Here is a 20,360-nt window from a genome sequence, read left to right on the forward strand (position 1 = left end):
AGCACTCTTTTCCAAGAAAAGTTTATTAGCTAGACAAGAAAAAATAAAATATCCTTCAAAAGCACATTTTTAGGTAGCCTTCATAACCACATGATTATATAATTGGAATTAGTCATTAAGCAGCTTTTTTTATCTTATCCAATCATATACCCTCAAATTGGAAGTGACTGTGTGGTCATTTATTTATTAAAAGTAACCCAGGACAGAGTTTCTCCCACCAGCACACAGAGAAATTCACTTACCTTTTCGTTGTTTTAATTAAAAAAAAAAAAAAAAAGTAGATGAGAGTCGTGAGAGGTAGCTCTGCAGTTTTACCACCCCACACAGCTATTACAGAAACTGTTTGCATTTTTATGTAGAACTCTTATCATCTGTATTCACATTCAACAATATTTCACTTAAATTTTGCTTTAGCATTTTAAACATTTTTGTATTCAGCATAGTGTTTCTATGTCTTTCCTATAGCTTTGCTAGCGCTTCTGCCTAGGATGACTTTCCTGGGCAATACTGGCTCAGGCCAGCTCGTAACTCAGGTGTTAGTCTCTAGGTTCTTGCTACTCTGGAAGTGTGTGGTCCAGGGACTAATGGCATGAGCTCCACCTGCTGCATCTTAGAAATACTGGTTATCAGGCTCATCCCCAGATGTCCTCAATCTGAATCTTGCCCTTGCAAGAGCTCCGCAGGTGATATGTTATCAGTGGTTAACATTGAGAAAGGCTGGCTCTGAAAAGCCTTTCCTAACTGTTGCCTCCGCCCACAGGACCGGCCCATCCTGCCCCATATAGTAGGTTACTGGGCACATTTCCATTTGCCTTTCGTGCTTTGGTTGTAGGTTGTGGTCGGCTCTACTCAGCTCCACATCCCGCAGCCATAGCACAGTGCTTGACAGGTAAGGGTTCAGTTTGGGGAATTGTTTCCTCATTTTTCCACCTGCTGTTCTGTAGATGAATTGTAAATGAAGGGTCCTCTCCTGTGCTAGAAAATGGGGTACTAGGGTTAGAGTGTGGTCCTTTTTCATTGCTGTCTTTACTGTGGAAAACAAAGGGGAATGCTGCTCTGCAAATATCTGAAACCTCACTGCTAAAACTTGTATCACTTTGGCTTAAAATATTTATGCCTGTTAATACCAATACCTCTGGGAGGAATTGTACTCTAGGCTCCGTGTGAAGTTTGATCAATTGGCAGGTTTGGGTAAGTGTTTAGGGGAAGAGATAATGGTTATTTCCATGCCATCTGACAGGAGCAGGTAGAGAACACTAGATTATAAAGGTGAATGACAGAATGTCTGGAAAAAACTGCCAGATGTTAGCTGTTTTTGTCTTGAATCATAATATAGATAACTTTTTCATTTAAGAATTGTAAACCATGTTTTATATTTATAAAATCTCAGAACGTGACTTGGTCCCCATGTCCTGTCTCTTATCTATAACATTTTATCTAGCCCTACGTTCAGTGAACCACCCTTAGCAATTTTTTCCCAAATGTTTATTTTCAAATTCAGGCAATCACACCAATAAAAAAAAATTAGTTAAAAAAATAAGTATAATCAACAGTGACCTGCATTAAAAACAAAATTTTAGGCAGTCAAAATTGATGTTTCTAAACTAATATTAAAGCTAAATGTCAGGTGCTGTGGCACATGCCTGTAAACCTGGCAGCTCAGGAGGCTGAGGCAAGAGGTTTGCAAGTTCAAAGACAGCCTCAGCAACTTAGCAAGGCCCTAAGCAGCTCAGCACCCTGTCTCTAAATATATATATATATATATAAAGGGCTGGTTAAGCACCCTGGATTCAGTCCCTGGTACAAAAACAGAACAACAAAAAACTAAGAAACAGCTGAGCCCCAGGGAGCTTGATCTTTTCCTTGTGGAAGGAATATTCTGTGAACTTGGAGACAATGAGGGAGGAAGGGAGGCTCAGCTCCTTAGCCCCTGTTTTGAAGTAGTAAGAGACTGATCAGAGTTTTGAAATCAAGTTGTGCCCCAAAACAAGAAACTTCTGTCCGACAAGGCTATTGTTTGCCTTCTTTGAAAGGAACGAGGGGCTCCTGGTACTGCTCACCAACAGCTCTCACAATCAGCCACACAGACTGCAAGACCAAAAGGAGTGTAATTATATTCAAGAATGTGTGGCCTTCTTCCCCCTTTTGGAGTCTAGTGCAGCACTTGCCCATCACCATGGACACCAGCTGCGGCCGACTTGTGAATGTGAGTGAGGTTCATCTCTTTTGTGTGGAAGAGTATGTTAGGTTGCATTTCTGCCCTAAACTGTTTTATCTGAGTGTCTGTCTGCAGGGTAATTTGCCCAGACCTGGAATCTCGGGTGGGGTTTGTTTAAGAGTCATCTTGACACCTTTAGAGTATACCTGTTGAGCAATCTGACGCAAGTGAGGCAGGATGGGCAGAACAGTCACTGTGTTCTATGCCCTTGTAACATCAGACTGAGCTCCATTTGAGTCATATTTTCCTGTGGGGTTTGTAACCTGTCTCAGTGGAGTTTTTAACAATGTATTTCTGTGGAGCTTAGTGCTCTTGGAGGGGTTGTTCTTGGAATCTGAAAGCTATGTAAACTTTTTGTTTGTTTTTAAATCTTAAAGAATGGCTAATAATCTTGCTTTGTTAGTAGCTTGTTCATTATTACCTGGTTAATAATTTTATATGCCTTCGGTTGAGAGACTTTGCACCTTGATTTCTTCATCTGAAAAATTATGCAAATGTTACTAATGATCATGAGTAGGGACTCTAGAGATTAAAAACTTAAAGCAGCAATATATTGCAGATGAGAGTTGAAGAAATGACAAGGAAAGAAGCAATATGTACTAAAACTTTCAAAAGAAAACAGGAGTGAAGATCAAGAATGGCTGTCCCTAACTCCCCTGCTTAGACCAATTTCAAATTTACTTCTAAAGGATGGTCCTCACTCAAAACTTTTTGCAAGTTAGGCACAACATTCTTATTGTTTTATTATTCACAATAAGGCAATTTGAATGGATTGTCAGGAGACCTGGTGGCTCTTGTTTGAGCTGTGCATGAAGTGCCACTCAATACAACTCAGTTCACCTTTGGTCTCCAATCTCATCAATATAATGAGGCTGTCATAACTTAACTTATCCTCTCTCCACAAAATACCTCAGTGCTCTGAAAGGTGGTTTGTTCGTTCATCTTTCTTATAATAAAATAGAATAGAAAATACAGTGGGAACTACATATTTTTTTTCCCTTTGGTGAATCCATAAATTGCTTTACCAGTGTGAGACAAATATGTAGTTTTTGATAATCTGCTAGCACATTGAATTAGTTGGTTAAATTGGAATAGACAGAGGTACTCATAAGTTTAAATGTTCATTTACCATATGGAGAATGTCATGACAGCTCCTTTAAATCTAAAATCATTGTGATTTCTGGCAGAGCAGATGCGTTTGGGGAGGGGGATGGTAGCAGGGATTGAACTCGGGGCACTTGACTGCTGAGCCCCATCCCCCAGCCATATTTTGTATTTTATTTAGAGACAGGATCTCCCTGAGTTGCTTAGCACCTCACTTTTGTTGAAGCTGGCTTTGAACTCGAAATCCTCCTGCCTCAGCCTCCCAAGTCTCTGGAATTATAGGCATGCACCACCACGCCCAGCATAGATACATTCTTTAATAGTATATACTCAAGCCTTCCTGGGCTTATGCTTCCCTGAATACATGGTGATTAACATGGTTCCTATCTCCATTAGTCAGCCTGGGTTGAGAAACAGAGGCCATGTATGCTGGAGGTAATGGAAGACAAGGAAAACGTGGAGCAGGCCCAGAAGTGAGTTGTATGGTGCTGCCCCAAAATATAGGCGGAGGCAAGGGGTTCTGCTTCCTGTGGTTTTCTGTTGCTGCACAGTTACTCGACACCAGAACTTGGAAAAACAAAGAAAATGTGTTTAAGTCGCAGGGAGTAAACCAACCATGGCAAAGCTTTTCTTTTAGCCCAATACAAAAGGAGTTGCCCTTTTCGATACTGGAGTTGAGCTAATGAGTGTGGTCAGAGATAGGAATCATTGCTTCTCTTATTGTCCCCCTACCTGGAAGTTTGTGTCCAGTGGCATGCAAGGAGGGGTTTATGATAAGCAACTGCCTGGGCCATAGTGTCCTGGCACTCGGAGCTCTGCTGGCACAGCTCTTTGATACCTTCCTGCTCACGGAAATGATCAGAGCTAGTTATGTTCCACCTGCCTTGATTATCTGACCCAGTGTGTGCTGACAGAGAGGATGTTATAAGGTCACTACGTAATTCTCATATTTATGCCTTTCATAATTTATACCAAGTAGAATGTTTGTGGCTTAGAGCTACAGACAACCTTGAAGAGCATCTCACTTATTCCCATTATTTTCTAGATTTAAAAAAAAGGCATGGAATCACCATATGGCCCATCTATGCCACTCCTCTGTATTTACCCTGAAGAATTAAATTCATCTTACCATGGTGATACTTGCATACCCATGTTTATAGCAGCACAATTCACAAAAACCAAACTATGGACCCAGCCAAAGTGTCCATCAACAGATGAATGGATAAATAAAATGTGATACATGCGCACACGTGTGTACACACACAAACACACACAATAAAGTTTGTTTAACCATAAAGAAAAATTAAATTATCGCATTTGCAGGAAAATGGATGGAACTAGAAACCATCATGTTAAGTGATGTAAGTCAATCTCGAAAAGTTAAGATCGTATGTTTTCTTTCATATGCAGAAGCTAGAGAGGAAAAGGAAAACAGAAGAGGAGATGGATCTCCTAAAAATCAAAGGGAGATCAGTAGAGAGAAGAGACCAAGGGATTGGAGACAGGGAGGGTGGGAGAAATGCTGGGGAATGATATTGGCCAAATTATCTTGTTATATTGTATACATGTTTGCATCAGTGTGTTTAACTATAATGCACCAATTTAAAATGTGGGTAAAATAAAAAATAAAAGAACCAGGAACCCCACATAAACAAAGAAAAAAGACTTGGAGATTTTCCCACAAAAGCCACCTAGTAATTACAAAAGTTTTCAAGTTCTTAGCTTATCATTTGCTTTTGGTATTGTTTGGCAACCCATCTGAGCTTCCTCCTGGCTCTCAGGTTTGTTCTGGTGGGGCTGATGGGGATGTGTTAGTTGTCCCCATGAGGAGCAAAAGAGGATCTTGCTTGTGGGTTGGGGAGGAGCAAAATGTCAAGACAGCAGAAAACCCAGTTTCTCTGGGGTCCAAAAGAGTCAAAGGAAATAAGAATGTTAAACACTGTTAAGTGTAGTGACACTTTCAAAGCATACAGTCCCTACAATAGTCATATGAACTCTTATGGGCTATAGATCTAAAATGAGCAGTTTCACTTGTGCTTAAAAGAAGTGTTGGTTTTGGGGTTCTGGTTTTGTTTATTGCTAGACTGCCAACCTTAGATGGTGGAATGTCAGTTACACTGCCATTTACCAAGGTGTCCTTTGTTACAGGAGGGGCAGCAAAAGGTCCAAAAAGGCCAGTGAGGATTCTGCCCCAAGAATACCCTAGGGCCTCTTTCATCAAGCTATGTCTCCAAGACCCCTTCAGATAAAAATTCCCTCCCATTCGAACTGGATTTTCCCTAAAGTTGATAATATTTTACTCTTGACCCTGTGACATTCTGTTCCAATTGCCCATGGTGATGGGTTCAAATTCAACTATTTAATAATAATGATGTATTTTCCATCAATGATGGAATTACAACAATGATGTAGTAATTTAGAATTGCTAAAGAATTTTGATATTCAACTCTATAAGTAGACACATTTTACTGGAAACTATCAAAACTGGACCCAGAGTTGAAATGGCAAGTCCAAAGTCACATCATTGGGAAAAATCTCAAAAAGGGAATTTTACTATAGGTCCATTGCTATTTATATCAGGCAGATTTACAAATAATAATTGGATTCTCAGGGTGGCCCTCAGAGGTCCTTGTAACCCATGAGGATACTGATACATACCAGGATCTTAACCTCTCCCATGGAAAATGCGTATTTCAAAAATGAGTTGCTAAAAATAATTTTGAAACACAATCCACCATATCTGAAGATTCCTGTCATTCATAGTCACTTCTTTTCTCTCTGGAAATGTGAATGCACCCAAAGAGGAAATGGTGAGTTGTTCAGTAATGTGGTTGGGAAGGACAGGCAATCTTATAAGTCACTTTGAACCTGAAACTTTTAAGCATAGTGATGGTCCAAGTACACTGTACAGCTATGGAAACAGTAATGCAAAGTTTGTTTTAGTTCATTGTTTGCTTCTCACAATTTGAGTTATCTGAACATCCTCCTGTCTCAAGTATACTGGATATATGTGTGATAGCTTCCTCTGACACAGTTGTTTACACAAAAATAACAGTGGCCTCACTTAAGGTGTTCATGTAACAAGATTCAGAACCTGCCATTCAGGTTAGCAGAAAAATCACAAAATTTTGTTATAAGCACTCTCTAATGAATTTTCACAGAGTAGTTAAGTTCATATTACCTTGGAAAAAAGAGAACTTTCCCCTAAGGATCTTGAGCTCTAGCTGAGGATATTACCACTGAAGGATGTGAAAGTAAAGGAAAGGTGAGAAAATTTTAGGTGACCCAAGGATGGACTTTACATCCTTAATTTTGCTGCTGGTCCAAGGTCTGAGCTATAACTGAGTTTATTTGATTTGGGATCAGCTGAGTAACCCATGAAGTGCATGTTAGTTTGCCAAAGTAGCAATTTTGGAAAGAGCTCCGATGTAGAAATCATGTGCCTTGCAACTCAAGGTGTGGTCCCCAGACTAGCAGCATCAGCATCACCTAGAAGTTTTTAAAAAGGCAGAATCTCAGGCCCCACCCCACCCCAGCCCTACTGATCACAATCTGCATTTTAACAAGATTCCCAAGTGAGTCATAAAGTCTGGAGAACACTGCAATAGAAGCACCTGAGAAGTATAATGCTTATTTTCTTTTAATTTTTAGAGTGAGAAAAACATAAATGACTTTCAAACTCTGCATACTATCCAGGAGAGTGGCAGTCATAAATCCCTTTTGTTCTTCTCTCCCTGTCACAGCATCATTGCATCCACAACTCCAGGTTGTAATTATTAATGTGTGTGTCACCCAACTAGACTTTAAGCTTCTTGGTGGCTGCACTGTGTCTTGTTCACCCTTAGAGCCTCAGCATCTGTCATGGTGCTTGGCATTTGACAGGTATATAAGGTGGAACTAAGAGCTCCAACTGTGAAGTCTGGCAAACCTAAGTTTGAATCCCAGTCCTGCCAGCAGCCTCAGTTCATGCATCTATAAGACAGAAATGGCTGGGGGTGGGTAGTAAATGTGCTGGTGTATGATGTACTTAGCCCAGCTGATGGATATCAGCTGTTTATAAGTGGTGGCTATTGTCGTTCTTATGTTCTCAGTGAATGTTGAACAAATGGAAAAATAGGAACCTCATATAAAAAGTTGTAAGATCAAAACATGATGTCCTCTTGCTTCAAACATATGAAATTGAATTTTAATACTCTACAAAGGAAGGTTGACCTAAACAGGAGAAGGAAAGGGTAGAATGGGTCAGAATGGATTTTAAAACATTTTATTGGTGCATATTAGTTATGCAAAATGGTGGGTATCATTGGCACATATTTGTGCATATGTAAAAATGTAATTTGATCAATTTCACTTCCCAGTACCCCCACTATCCTCTCTTCTTCCCTTGGCCCAATCCTTTTCCTCTAAACTATTGGTCTCCCCTTTTTTCATTGAGTTCCTTTTTTAACAATATTTTTCCCTACTGAGTCTGACTTATTCTGCTTAAAATTATGATCTCTAGTTCCGCCCAGTAAATAACATAATTTCATTATTTATTTATGACTGAATAAAACTCAATTGTGTATATATATCACATTTTAAATCCATTTATCTGTTGGCAGACACCTAGGCTGATTCTATAACTTGGCTATTGTGACTTGTGCTGCAGTATGCATATTGTGTGCATGTATCTCTAAAATATGCTGACTTTATTTCTTTTGAATAAATACCAAGGATGGCATAGCTGGATCATCTGGTAGATTTATTTTTAGCTTTTTGAGGAACCTCCATACTGATTTCCATTGTTACTATGCTAATTTGCATTCCCAGCAACAGAGTGTGAGTTCCTTTCACCCAGCATCCCTTGCCAGCATTTATTGTTATTGTATCTTTGTATGCTTTCCACTCTAACTGGAGTGAGATGGATTCTTGATGTTGTTTGTGAGTTGCATTTCCATGATGGCTAAAGATGTTGAAAATGCTTTTCACACGATTGTTAGTCATTTGTACTTCCTCTTTTGAAAAATGTTCAGTTCTTTCACCTATTTGTTTTGTTTTGTTTTTAATGTTGAGTTTTCTGAGTTCTTTATATATTCTGGATATTAGTCTTCTGTTGGCGTTCTCTTCTGGCAGAGATTTTTTTTCTCCCATTCTGTTCGTTTTTTCTCTTCACTCTGTTCATTCTTTCCTTTGCTCTCCAGAAGCTTTTTAATTGGATGCCATCTCATTTATTCCTTCCCTTACATTCTGAACTGTAGGGGTCATGGTCAGGAAGTCTTTGCCTGTGCCTATATGTTGAAGTATTTCCCCATTTTTTTTCAGAATGGATTTATAGGAAAAAACATAAGATTTGGAATTGGAAGATCAGTGTTTGGGTTCCAGCTCTGTCCTTTGCTAGCTGCGTGATCTCCCTGTGCCTCGGGTTTTGCACCTGAAGGGTGGGATTGGTAATCCTCTTTATTTCATGGAGCAATACAGAAAATGGTTTTACAGCTTGCGATGCAGGAAGGCCTGTGCTATTCATGTTTGTATCCCTAGCTCTTAGCACAGTGCCTGACTCATAGGAGATGCTTGATGATGCTGGTTTATCCCATGGGATTAGAGCGTGCACTCCCAGATGGGGATGAAAAGTGGTTATTACAATGGTTTGTGGCCCTCCAAAGCTCCATCCTAACACAAAAATCTTATTCCTTGCCATTTGATTTCCTGAGGATGGATGACAAGCAGGGAGAGGACAAAAAAGGCTCCTTGCAGGTGGGGGATGGGTAAGAGAGAATGATGAAAAAAGGTTTGAGAAACTCTGAATTAGCAGTTTGGATCTGCAACTCGGTACCCACGAGAGTTTCTAAGGAAAAATCATAACAGAAAGAGAAACTCCTAGCAGAAATGCAAGCAGAGTGAATCTCTAAAGAAGTAGCAAAAGAATCACAACTTTGAGATCTGCTGAGCTGATATATGTAAAAGAAGTCTACAAAGTTAAGAGCAACAGACATATATAATTAGGGAAAGAAAAACCTTTAAGAAATATTTTCAAATTGGGTATTTAGTCAGATTTCCAATAAGGTGTTGATTTTTTTTTTTCCAAACCTTTCAGAAGTGGATTTCTATCCAGCGTAAAGCCCATAGCAGGAACCACAAGAACTGTGTCACTTGTTACATCAGAGTTCTGGGGTCTTCACGTGGTTCAAACAGGGAACTCATGGGGGCAAAGGCGATGCAAATGTGCCTGCACCTTTTTTACAAGTTTGATCCACATAGAACACTTTAAATAGCCTCTGAAGATGTTAAGTAAGAGTGTGAAATGATTTTCACAGAGCACAACGCTAAAGGAGGAGGGTCATCTGTCTTTTGAGGGAGGTCATGACCTCAACACCCAGTATCCTAAAAACCTTACCACAGTCAAAGCTTTACTTATTTTTACCCTTTTAACATGCCACTGTTCCTCCTTTATATGGCCAAAGCAATAACAGACTACAAAGACAGGACACATGGAAAGCAAGGCTTTAGTTTCTACTCTGATCCAAGCACTAAATTTGAATCCTGAGCTCTGAAATTGAACCTGAAATTGAACCTCTCTGTACTACTTTCCTGCTGCACAAGCATTCTGCTACATTTCAATATCAATCACACCCACAAGGAAAGGGCTATTCTATTTCTCCTACACTATTTTCAAAGATAACTGGTTAAAAATGGATAAAAGGGTAAGCATAATGTAATTATTTAAAAAGTTCACAGAATTATGTACGTGGTATTTCTTACACATGTAGTTTGTCATTTGTTAAAAGAATTTTACTTTTGTATCTTTAACACTACACTTAATTTTAGAACAGAAAGGGCAATCTTGGGGTTAGGGATGTAGCTCAGTGGCAGAGTGCTTGCCTAGCGTGTGAGACCCTGGGTTCAGTCCTCAGCACCCCAAAAAATAAAAGAAGGGGGGAGGGGGCAATATTAAAAATTATTTTAATTCTGGTTCACGTGGGAAGAAGATGGGTAAATGAGGATTCTAAGAGGGTTAAGCTATGCTTATAGAAAAATAATTTATATTTTATTATAGCTCTCATTTTAGGTAGTTTCTTGGGATTATCTTTTATGTTTACAGAAACCCAAATCACACAACTGTAAGTTTATAACATCATTATAGTTCTCAACATATACCACCCAAATCCCTTTATCAGCAAGCAGTTTTTTAAAAGCCCTTAAATATACAACATGGGTCATTTGGTAATTTGTCTTTCTTAAGGAGAATGAGTCATACTAGACTCAATATCCAAGATTCAGTGTAACTTGACCTCCTTTGCCTGCCAGATACTCTCAGCTGGCTTTTGGTTTCCCTGGTGTATGCTCAGCTCCGTGCTTCCCAGCAGTCGGGCCCTGGGCGTCCTTTGGCTGCCCCTGGGGAAGGCTCTGAGCCCCACCCAAGACCACTAATTGACACGGTGTTTGCTGGAGGCAGGGTTTTCTTGATGACTGATGTGAGTAGGATCAGCTTCAGGATTAAGAGCCTGCAACAATGCCCTTAAGCAGCTTTATTCCTAGAAAGCCGGGACCTCCCACACTATAGAATGCCATCTACAACTGGAGCAATCCAATACCATGGGGAGTATGGAATTCAGAATAAGATTCATTTTGAACATCCAAAGATAGTTAACTCCTGAGAGGCAAACTAGGCTTTAGGCCCCAGCAGTGTTCTCTTCTTGGAAAAGCTGTGAAGGGCTGGGGAGGTGGTGATGCTGTCCCTTTGTGAAGACCGTGCTCTAACCTTGTATTGATCAGAAGCTTTGTCACCTAGCTACACCACAGAGAAACCAGACTAAAATGTTCTTCAGTGGCATGGCAGGACCGGAAATATTTTTACAACCATTTTTCATTCCGATACATCTTTTATGACCCCGTGGTTTTTATGGCTAGGCATAGAAGGAACAATCACTTTGGAGGGACTCTCTAGCAAGAACAGATAGCCAGCTTCTGTGCCTTGGACACAGGATGCAAGAATTCTGGGTTTGTTCATAGAGAACTTGAAATTTTTAGAGGATGAACTTCTGTAGAAACAGAATGTGCTTCATCAAAGAGATCAACCATGTCCTGACTCTCATCATAATAAAGATATTTGGTCTTTTCAATGAAAACAAAACTAACAAACAAGTCATAAAAACCAGCTGCTCATTTCTGAGGAGCTGCCTAATGCTCAAAACAGCAAAAGATTACAAGTCAGCATGAAGGGACACTATGCAGACTCTTCTTGGTGTGTTGGTGATAAAGGTTATGTCCTTATTTAGTGTGTGGTCCAGTGTAGAACAACAAAAACAAAAAACAAACCATAAAGGAGGAAATTCCATTCCCGTGCAAATAAAATGTATAAAGTATAGAAATTTCTAGGTAGTATGAACCTGACAATATGAGAGGTTTATTCAAAATGCAGGGTGTATGAAATTTCTGACTTTGAATTTGTATTGATATTTTGAATTCCGATGAAGGACTGGGGAAGTAAATGTAGGAGAAAAGGGATTACAGCAGAGAAGATTCCAAGATAGGTAAAATTGGACAGTGCTATGCAATCATTGTTGACAGTGATTTCTGATTGCTAAAATCTCAGGTAAGATATTTTTTCTTGAATGTGTGCAAAGTGGAACAAGTTCCCAATCCCATCTTATCCACTGTCTTGGAGTTTTTGTTTTTGTCTGGAAAAAATAGGAAAATAGAAATGAGGTATCTTGCTCAATTCTAGTAGCTGTTTTTTTTTAAAGATAATTATACATTAATATATAGTTATAATAAATATTAAGAGACTATGTATTCTTTATCCAACACCCCATCACCACTACCTTGGTAACCTCTTACAAAACTGGAGTACAAATTCACAACCAGTATATTGACAATGATACCTTTAAGGGTGTGAAGATTTCCATCACCAAGAGGAACCCTTTATAACCATGCTCACTTCCCTCCAACCCTCACCCTTTTTTGTCCCCTGGAAACCACTTATCTGTGATATATTTCTATGGTTTTCCCATTGCAAGAATGTTAGATAATTGGAAACATATAACCTTTGGGGATTGGCTTTGTTCATGCAGTATAATTCTCTGGAGCCACATCCAGATTGTTGTTCCTATCAATAGTTGAAGCCTAAAATTTCACTCATAGCACATTCAAGGCACTTTAAGTGGTTGCTAACACTCTCCTTGATGTCCACTGCTCAATTTCAAAATCATTACCATGTTTTAGGTCTTTGTAATGGCAGCCCTCACTTTCAGATATCGAAATTTATATGAGTAACCTATTCCTGCTTAATAAATTACTCCACAATGTGGTGGTTAGAAAATGAAAGGGGGGAAAATGTTGAAGCCATTTTATTACTTAGTATTCCATGTGTCTTAATTCGTTTTTTTTGCTGTCCTAACAATACCTGAGACCAAAGATTTATTTCACACGATTCTGGAAGGTGGGAAGCCCAAGATTTAGGGGACCACAGGTAGCAAGGGCCTCTGTGCATAATCCCATGGCAGAAAGCAAAGAAAGGGTCAGACTTACAGATGATAGCTGCTCGATTCCTGCCAAGCACCACAGGAAAAAACTATTGCCTCCCCATACTACCAACTGCAAAAGCTGAATGGGAAGGCTAGACTTCCATTCTTTCGAAGGTGGCATGAAATGGCTGAAAGAGCAGATGGTAGGGTCTGAGACTCACTTAAAACCTGTCACTTTCTAGCTGCATGATACTGCATAAATTGCTCCAATACTCAGAGCCTCAGTTTCTTCATTTTTAATAAGATAGTTTTGAGGATTAAGTTAGGTCAAATATGTGAAATCACTGATGCAAAGGGTGTTCCATAAATGATCTCACTCTTCTCCAAACGTATCCATTGCAGTTGATGAAAAATTAGCAACGGGCTGTTGTGAGAAAACATAAAGGTCAATTGCATACAGACAAGCCAGAATCTCCTAAGGGTGAATTATCTGGTTTATTGATAAACTAGGAAACTTATACTCCTGCTTCCTAACTCAGCCAGTACTTTGCATAGTAACATAACTGCTGGGTACAAGTTAAATAAAGAAGGCAAATGAAAATTTTATTCTGATTCATTCAGTTAAAATTCTGAAAGATTGGAAGACTTCAGAAACTCACATAGGATTGGAACTGCTTTTGTAAAATCTGATTTTTAGTTTATCAGCTACCATTAAATTTTGGAAAGATATGAAACTCATAAAATTAAATTCTGGTATAATATGTATAAATTCTACCTGTTTATCTGAAGTAAAAAAAATTTCATAAATTTAGTTCTTGAAACCATTCATGTTAAATCTTCTGATCTTAAAACAAGTCAAGGTATGTAAATTACTTCTGAGCTCCTTGAATACTACAGGTTGAAGATCCCTCATCTGAAATGCTCGGAAACGGAAGTGTTTGAGATTTAAAATTATTTTCAAATATCTTTGGAATTATTTGCACATACATAAAGGGATACTTTAGCAATAGGACCCAAATCTAAACATGAAATTCATTTGTATTTTGCATACACCTTATACACATAACCCAAAGTTAATTTTATACAATATTTTAAATAATTTTGTGCATTAAAATTTTATGATGTGAGGGGCTGGGGTTGTGGCTCTGTGCCTAGCATGTGTGAGGCACTGGGTTTGATTCTCAGCACCACATTAAAAAAAATGAATAAATAAAAGTATTGTGCCCATCTACAACTAAATTTAAAAAAAAGTTTTATAGTGTGAAAAAATTCACTTGTGGCATCATATCAGCCCTCAAAGTTCTGAATTTTGAAACATTTTTGGATTTGGGACTTTCAAATTAGGAATGCTCAACCTGTATAACATTAACAATTCAGTTGTCACTTTTACTTTATTCTCTCAACACTTTTTTTCTTTTTTAACCATCTTTCTCTTATAGAAAAAGTACAAAATGCCTCCTACTTCCCTTTAAAAAACATCTTCTCCCAGTAACATCCCAGAACTTTGTCTAGGATTAATCACATATAGCTCTGCCACAGATATCTTATTTTTATACAACTGATTTTAAACTATATGAGGCTTTTCTCAAATGATCAGAGACAGAAAATACAGAAGAGCAATGTGCAGGGCGAGGGTTCAGGTGGAAAGTGGGAAGGGATCATTTCTAATCTGTCTCTTGGGGTGGAGGGGAAGACAGTTAAAGCTCAGGCACATAGGCGTAGCAGGTCATTTTTTTAGCAGCATCTGGTTGGACCATAAGCAGCCTCTCTGGTAACCAACCACCTCCCTAACACTGGGCCTTCAAAGTATAGGGCTCATGTATTTCTCAGCCTCCAGAATTGGATTTGTCCTTCATCAGTTTTATCATTAAGCCATAACATGTTTTGGAGAGAAATTAATTCATATAAAGAAAGTAAATTTTCTGTCTGTTGTATGTTTATTTTGAAGTGTGATCCTGACAATTGTGTTTAATGCTTATCCTATCAAAATGGAACAAAAATCTTTTTTGACCAGATCAAGCCCATATTGATACTAGATATAAAACCTGCAAATTAAGTTTGGTGAAGTCAATACTCTGATGTTGGCATTTGATGTATCACTAGAGGTGCTGCTTCCTGGGGTTATCTGCTAACAGTGATTTTCATCACTTCAGACTTTGGGGTGGGAATGTTAAAGGTTAAAAAATATTTATTTCCCCATAGGACTAACATTACACTAAAATTTCACAAATTATCAATAGATAATATTAGTTAATTATTAGTAGATAATATAGATTGAGAGAATAATTCTATAAACTTAATCAATTTTATATGATAAAATCAACTGACTGAATATTTTGGGTGTGTTTTTCTGTAATTTTCTTTTTCATTGATGGCCCCACCCAATGAATGAAATTATAATTCTGTTCCTATGTTTTTATCATATTAGATGCTTTCTCTTATTTTCCTTGCATTTTTACTATTCCAGTGTCCCATTTCCCAGAGGAACCGTTCATTTCGACAGCCAGGGAGAGCGCCTGGATGCTCAAGGTAAGGTTTCAATATAAATTACTTTGCATGACTCCTTGTTTCAAGGTTGTATTGAAGACAGTAGTATTATTGCCTACATAACGTATTTATTTTCAAAATTCTGTTATACTATTACAAGCAATTTTTGAGTAAATATGCTCTATTTAAAAATTATTTTTCAAACTATATTTCACTTCCCAAGTATACAAGGGACTAATTAACCACTGTTAGAAATTCCTCTAAAAAATGGTCAAGCGGATTAAAGTTTAATTTTGGAGATCTTATTGGTGATAAGCAGAGGAAAAGAAATCAAGATGCCGTCAAAATGACCTCATGATATTTCTAATTATTAGTGAATAAATTATTTTTGCTTGGTATTGCTAAACAGCAAGGCAACCACTCTGTTACCTGAGAGAGATCATGTCGTTTCAGGGATGAAGACCCAAAAAGCTCCATTTTTTTTTTTTTTTTTTTTTCCCAGTTTGGGATTTGTCTTTGAGAGACAATCACTTTGACCTTCAGTTATTTCCCACTGGTACACTCGGTCTCTGACTAATAATGCCTTAAAGGTTCATCTCCAGGAGCTCCGTAGAACAAAGAAACAATTAACTGAAATTCCACCAGATGGCAATATTTGGAAAGCCATTCAGAGGGATTTCAAAGCTAGGAGGAGCAGTTCACACAGAGATTAGCCTCATGAAGTCTAAGGTCCTAGCTTTCATCAAAGCTGCTCTGAACATCTTTCAGTTTATTTCTTTCTCCCACAATATTATTATTATTTTTTTTTACTTAAAAAAAAAAAGGGTTGGGAGTATGTGTATTGTTCTTTTGCTTCAAATTCTAGAATGCTAAACCTAGAAACCTTGGTCTTAAATAATTCTCCAAACAGCATTAGTGAGTATTAAAGTCTCAAATCTATGGATAAGATATTTACTTTGGTGTCCCATTGTAAGAAATGCTATGGGGTGTGGTTATTAAATAACTTGTTTGAGAAATCAGATTCTTTCACAAAGAGAGCAGATTTTTAAAACATTGCCTTGATAGTAAACTAAGAATAATTTGTAGATACAAAATTCTTAATTGTATTGATTTAGAGTGATTCAAGGTTATTTAAATAGGAGGAGTAGACTCTTCTTCTTGTTGAATAAAAATAGAGATCTGGAGCCCTGTGTCTTGTCCTAGCAGCTGATTATCTAAGGAGCCAGAGCAGGCTTTAGGGCAGAGTTGGGACAGAGGGCAGTGGGAAGGCATTGGAATGCAGCAAAGATAGGAAGAACCCAAAAGAGAAGCCAGAAGTCTGTGTACAGACAGAAGTCCCTGAGCAGGCATTGGGCGCCTTTGAAAACTACTCTTGTACTATTGATCCTCCTAGTAGGGGCCCCATCTGTCTGTTCAGGTTGGTATAGTCCTGTTTTTTTACCAGCATCCTGGAGTACAGTCTAATTGGCATACCCTTCACCCTCAAAAGTATCTCAGTTTGGATAATATGCCCACCCTGTCCTCCATGCTGGTATGTTTGAAGAAAAAGTAATAGAAAAAAGGTAGCTCATCATCTACATGCCGTGTTTCTTTATAAGTCCCCTTATATCTGTGGATACAGGATGAATAATTCTTTGTAAATAGGCAAATAGTAAATATTTTCTGCCTTGCAGGCCAGTCTCCGTTACAAGTATTTAACTGAATGCCTAGGGCAGGAACAGCCACAGACGATACATAAATGAACAGGCATGGCTGTGTTCAACAAAATTTTATTTGCAGAATCAGGCAGTGGGCCGTTTTTGGCCCACAGTCCAGTCTGCAGACCCTATCAGATAACACAATGAGGTGGGTAGAAGACAGTGGAGAACCTAGAAGGCATTGTGTGGTTACTCGCTCTCTTTTCTACACGATCCTTCAGGGTTGCAGTTTTCTTTAACCCTCTCAAATTGTCCAAGTTGAGCACCACTTATCTGAAATGACTGGGAACAGAAGTGTTTTGGATTTCAGATTGTTTTCAGATTTTATAACATTTGCACACATAATAAGATATTTTGGGGATAGAACTCAAGTCTAAACACAATTCTTTTTGTTTAATATTCACCTTACACATATACCCCGAAGGTAATTTTATACAGTGCTTCTTCTGCCTGCATTTGGACTATGTTTCATGTGAGCCAGGTTGGGAATTTTCCACTTGTCACAACAAAGCTCAAAAAGTTTGTTTTTGAAGCATTTCGGATTTTGAATTTTTTGGTTTAGAAATGTTTAGTCTATTAGTTAATAGTTTTCTTGAGTGGGTAATCCCATCACCAGTTTCGCGGTTCCTGAGTCTATGTAACTGGGACTAGTTACTTCTCATCTAAATCTGTTTCTGCACTGCGTATCATGTACCTAGCTTTATAACTCATGACATATATGGGTGTTGCCTGAGTCCTTGGGTTAAAAACTGAAACAATAGCTAGTTACTAAGCAATTTGATTTTATGCTTTCGTCTCTGTTAAACAACAAAACCATACTGAGGAAAAGTTACAGTTTTTTTAGTTACATAATAAAGTTAAAGGGAACTTTGGGAGGAAAATAATTTATAACATCAGCATCTCGAAATAACTTTTTTTCTATTTTGCATATTTGCTTTTTCCATAAACATTCTATTTTTCCACAGTGAGTATCATAGTGTGTGTCAATTTTGGATCTTTCACTTTTGTGGGTTATCAGAACTATCATTAGAATAGTAAAGTAATATTATATCAGTGCTGCAGAACATATACTTCAATTCTTACTATCTTACTAATTTTTACTATAAATTTTCACATAGGCTTTGTTGTTTTTAGTTGGTTTGATTAACGTCAGGTCATCTATTTCCTAAGAAGTGGTTATGGAGGACATAACCACTGAGGGATATGACCATTGTTTGAATTTTAATCAAGGGTACTATATTTTTCCCAAAAGGAAAAATTTACAAGCATACACAGTTCTAGGGTACTAGTGCTACCACAACTTTTATCAGAAAGAGCATTTGATTTATTGAATAATATTTATTGAATGTCTACTATCTGCAATGCATTGTGCTGGCTGTTTGGGGGGACAGTGTATGTGTGCATGACAATGTGCTCATTCTGCATTTATTGTGTCCTTACTATGAACTAGGTGTTATCAGGTCTCAGTGGTTAGCAAGTGATGGCTTCTGTCTCAGAATTTGACTTTATCAGAGAGGAAAGATTATACATATATATATATATATATATATATATATATATATATAATATAGAAAATGAGATAAGTCATAGAAGAAACAGTTAAAATATGGAAGTTTGGAAGGAAGGAGTTAAACTATTATGGAGAAGGGAAGAAGAGATGGCATCCACCTTGAACCATGAAGATAAGTTGGATTTGGATACTCTGGAGTGATGTTATTTGACCTTTGCTCCATAAACACTGAGTGCCAACTGTTTGCCAAGTTCTTTGCTAACAGCTGGGGATGTAAAGGTGGACAGGACAAAGCACTTAGTGTGTACTATCCAGTGGATCAGAGAGTCTGAAAAATAACGTAGGTGTGATAAGAAGGCTAATGTGTCTGGCAGATGATGCATTGGGGTAGCATGAAGTGGGGGTTTCCTTTAATGAAGTTCTTCTGTGGCTCTCTTTTAGCACAGCTTCATCAGGTATTGTCAGAATCAGTGGGAGAGCTGCTTCTGGAAGTGTGAAGGCTATAGTAGTTGTACTGATGGACATGCAGTTAAAGTTGGCCAACAATGGCAGTGAGTCCCCTAGGAAGTCCCTTCCTGAGAGTGCACAAAGCCTAGGCTTGGGATCAGCAAGACCTACATACTGGCCTCGCCCACTGAGGACTGAAGCAAATCTCTAAGGATCGCCGAGTCTAGGCTGTTTTGCTTTTCAAACAGTCAGAGTCTCAATGACATTCTGATCTAAATCACTCATTTTATAAATGAAATGCCTTGAGGAGGAGAGTTGAGTGACTTGCCTGGGGTCAGACAATTGTTGACAGGGCCACAGTACAGAACCTTCCGATTCTGATTCTCATTGTTCCATGCTACTGGTTTAAGTTTTCTCTGCCTTTTCTGTACCATACAGGTAATAAGAACCAGAAAGAGGATGAGCCTAAGCAATAATCTATATTTAACCCATCTCATACGCCAGCCAAAATTTTTAGTCAAATTTTTTCAATTAAATTTTTAATTTAAATCATAATGAATGGATGAGTGACGGAAAGAGAAGGAAACTTGGAACACATTCTTAGATCTGCTACTTACCTCCTTCAAAACCTGGGCAAGTGGCTTGACCCCACTTTCCTCATCTTCAGAATAGAGACATAACACATCTTAAGCTGCAAGAATAATTAGAGGGAATATAAGTGCTGGATGTATCGGGACCTTCAAGAAATATTTGTTCTTTCCACTTCCCTCCTAGAGCTACCAGTTCTTCATAGGGTTCCATCTGTTTATTAGTGAGGATATCTCATAAAAATTGGAAGTAAACAAGTGGCAGGAGGGTACATTTATAAAACTCTAGTGCAGAGCTTAATGTTCTCATTTCTGAATTCCATTAATTCTGCTTAGAGAGTTAGATGCTTTTGTTTATGGTGTTTTCTCCTTCTGTAACTTATTTTATATATTCTGTGGATTTGTTGGCAGGATTGAAGAATTCATTCATTCATTTTATCTGTGATCTACTTTTTTTTTTTTTGATCATTTATTCATTTCTTTATTCATTCATCAACAACTACAACATAGCAATGCGCCTAACACTGTATTATTCTCCAGGCACACAGACAGAAAACCCCCCACATTTTCTTTCTTCAGGAATTTGCAACTTTGTGGTGGGTATGAGGATGGGATTCAGTTCAGTGCTTTGAAGGGTTCTTGGATGTACTTTTGAGATCTGTGTCAATGCATTGCTCTGCAAATATTTGCATATCTCCTAGTTAATTGTTATTCAGAGAATTTATGAAGAATCACGACCTGAGACACTTAGGTCATAGTCATTACCAGTATTCATTAGTTCGTTTACCATCAGTTCTTTTTTATTCTACAGTGTAGTCTCCACACTGTAGATACTGTGCCTCTTCTCCATTCTTCACTTCAAACAAC

General features: G+C 38.2%; 1 protein-coding gene across 3 annotated transcripts in view; it reads left to right on the top strand.

The window, feature by feature from the left end:
- Positions 1-20,360, top strand: part of MAPRE2 (microtubule associated protein RP/EB family member 2) — a 144,029-nt gene that overhangs the window by 8,666 nt on the left and 115,003 nt on the right. For 2 of the 3 annotated variants that reach the window (XM_079108589.1, XM_079108588.1), the window contains exon 2: positions 15,233-15,294. Coding sequence is in view for 2 of the 3 variants with exons in the window: in XM_079108588.1 (XP_078964714.1) it covers positions 15,233-15,294 (62 nt within the window). In the remaining variant the exon portion in view is untranslated. Of the gene's footprint in view, positions 1-2,056; positions 2,207-15,232; positions 15,295-20,360 lie in introns of those variants that run through there. The other variant, XM_079108587.1, reaches the window with a different exon arrangement.

Source organism: Sciurus vulgaris (assembly GCF_902686455.1).
Source record: "Sciurus vulgaris genome assembly, chromosome: 13".
Lineage (NCBI taxonomy): Eukaryota > Metazoa > Chordata > Mammalia > Rodentia > Sciuridae > Sciurus > Sciurus vulgaris.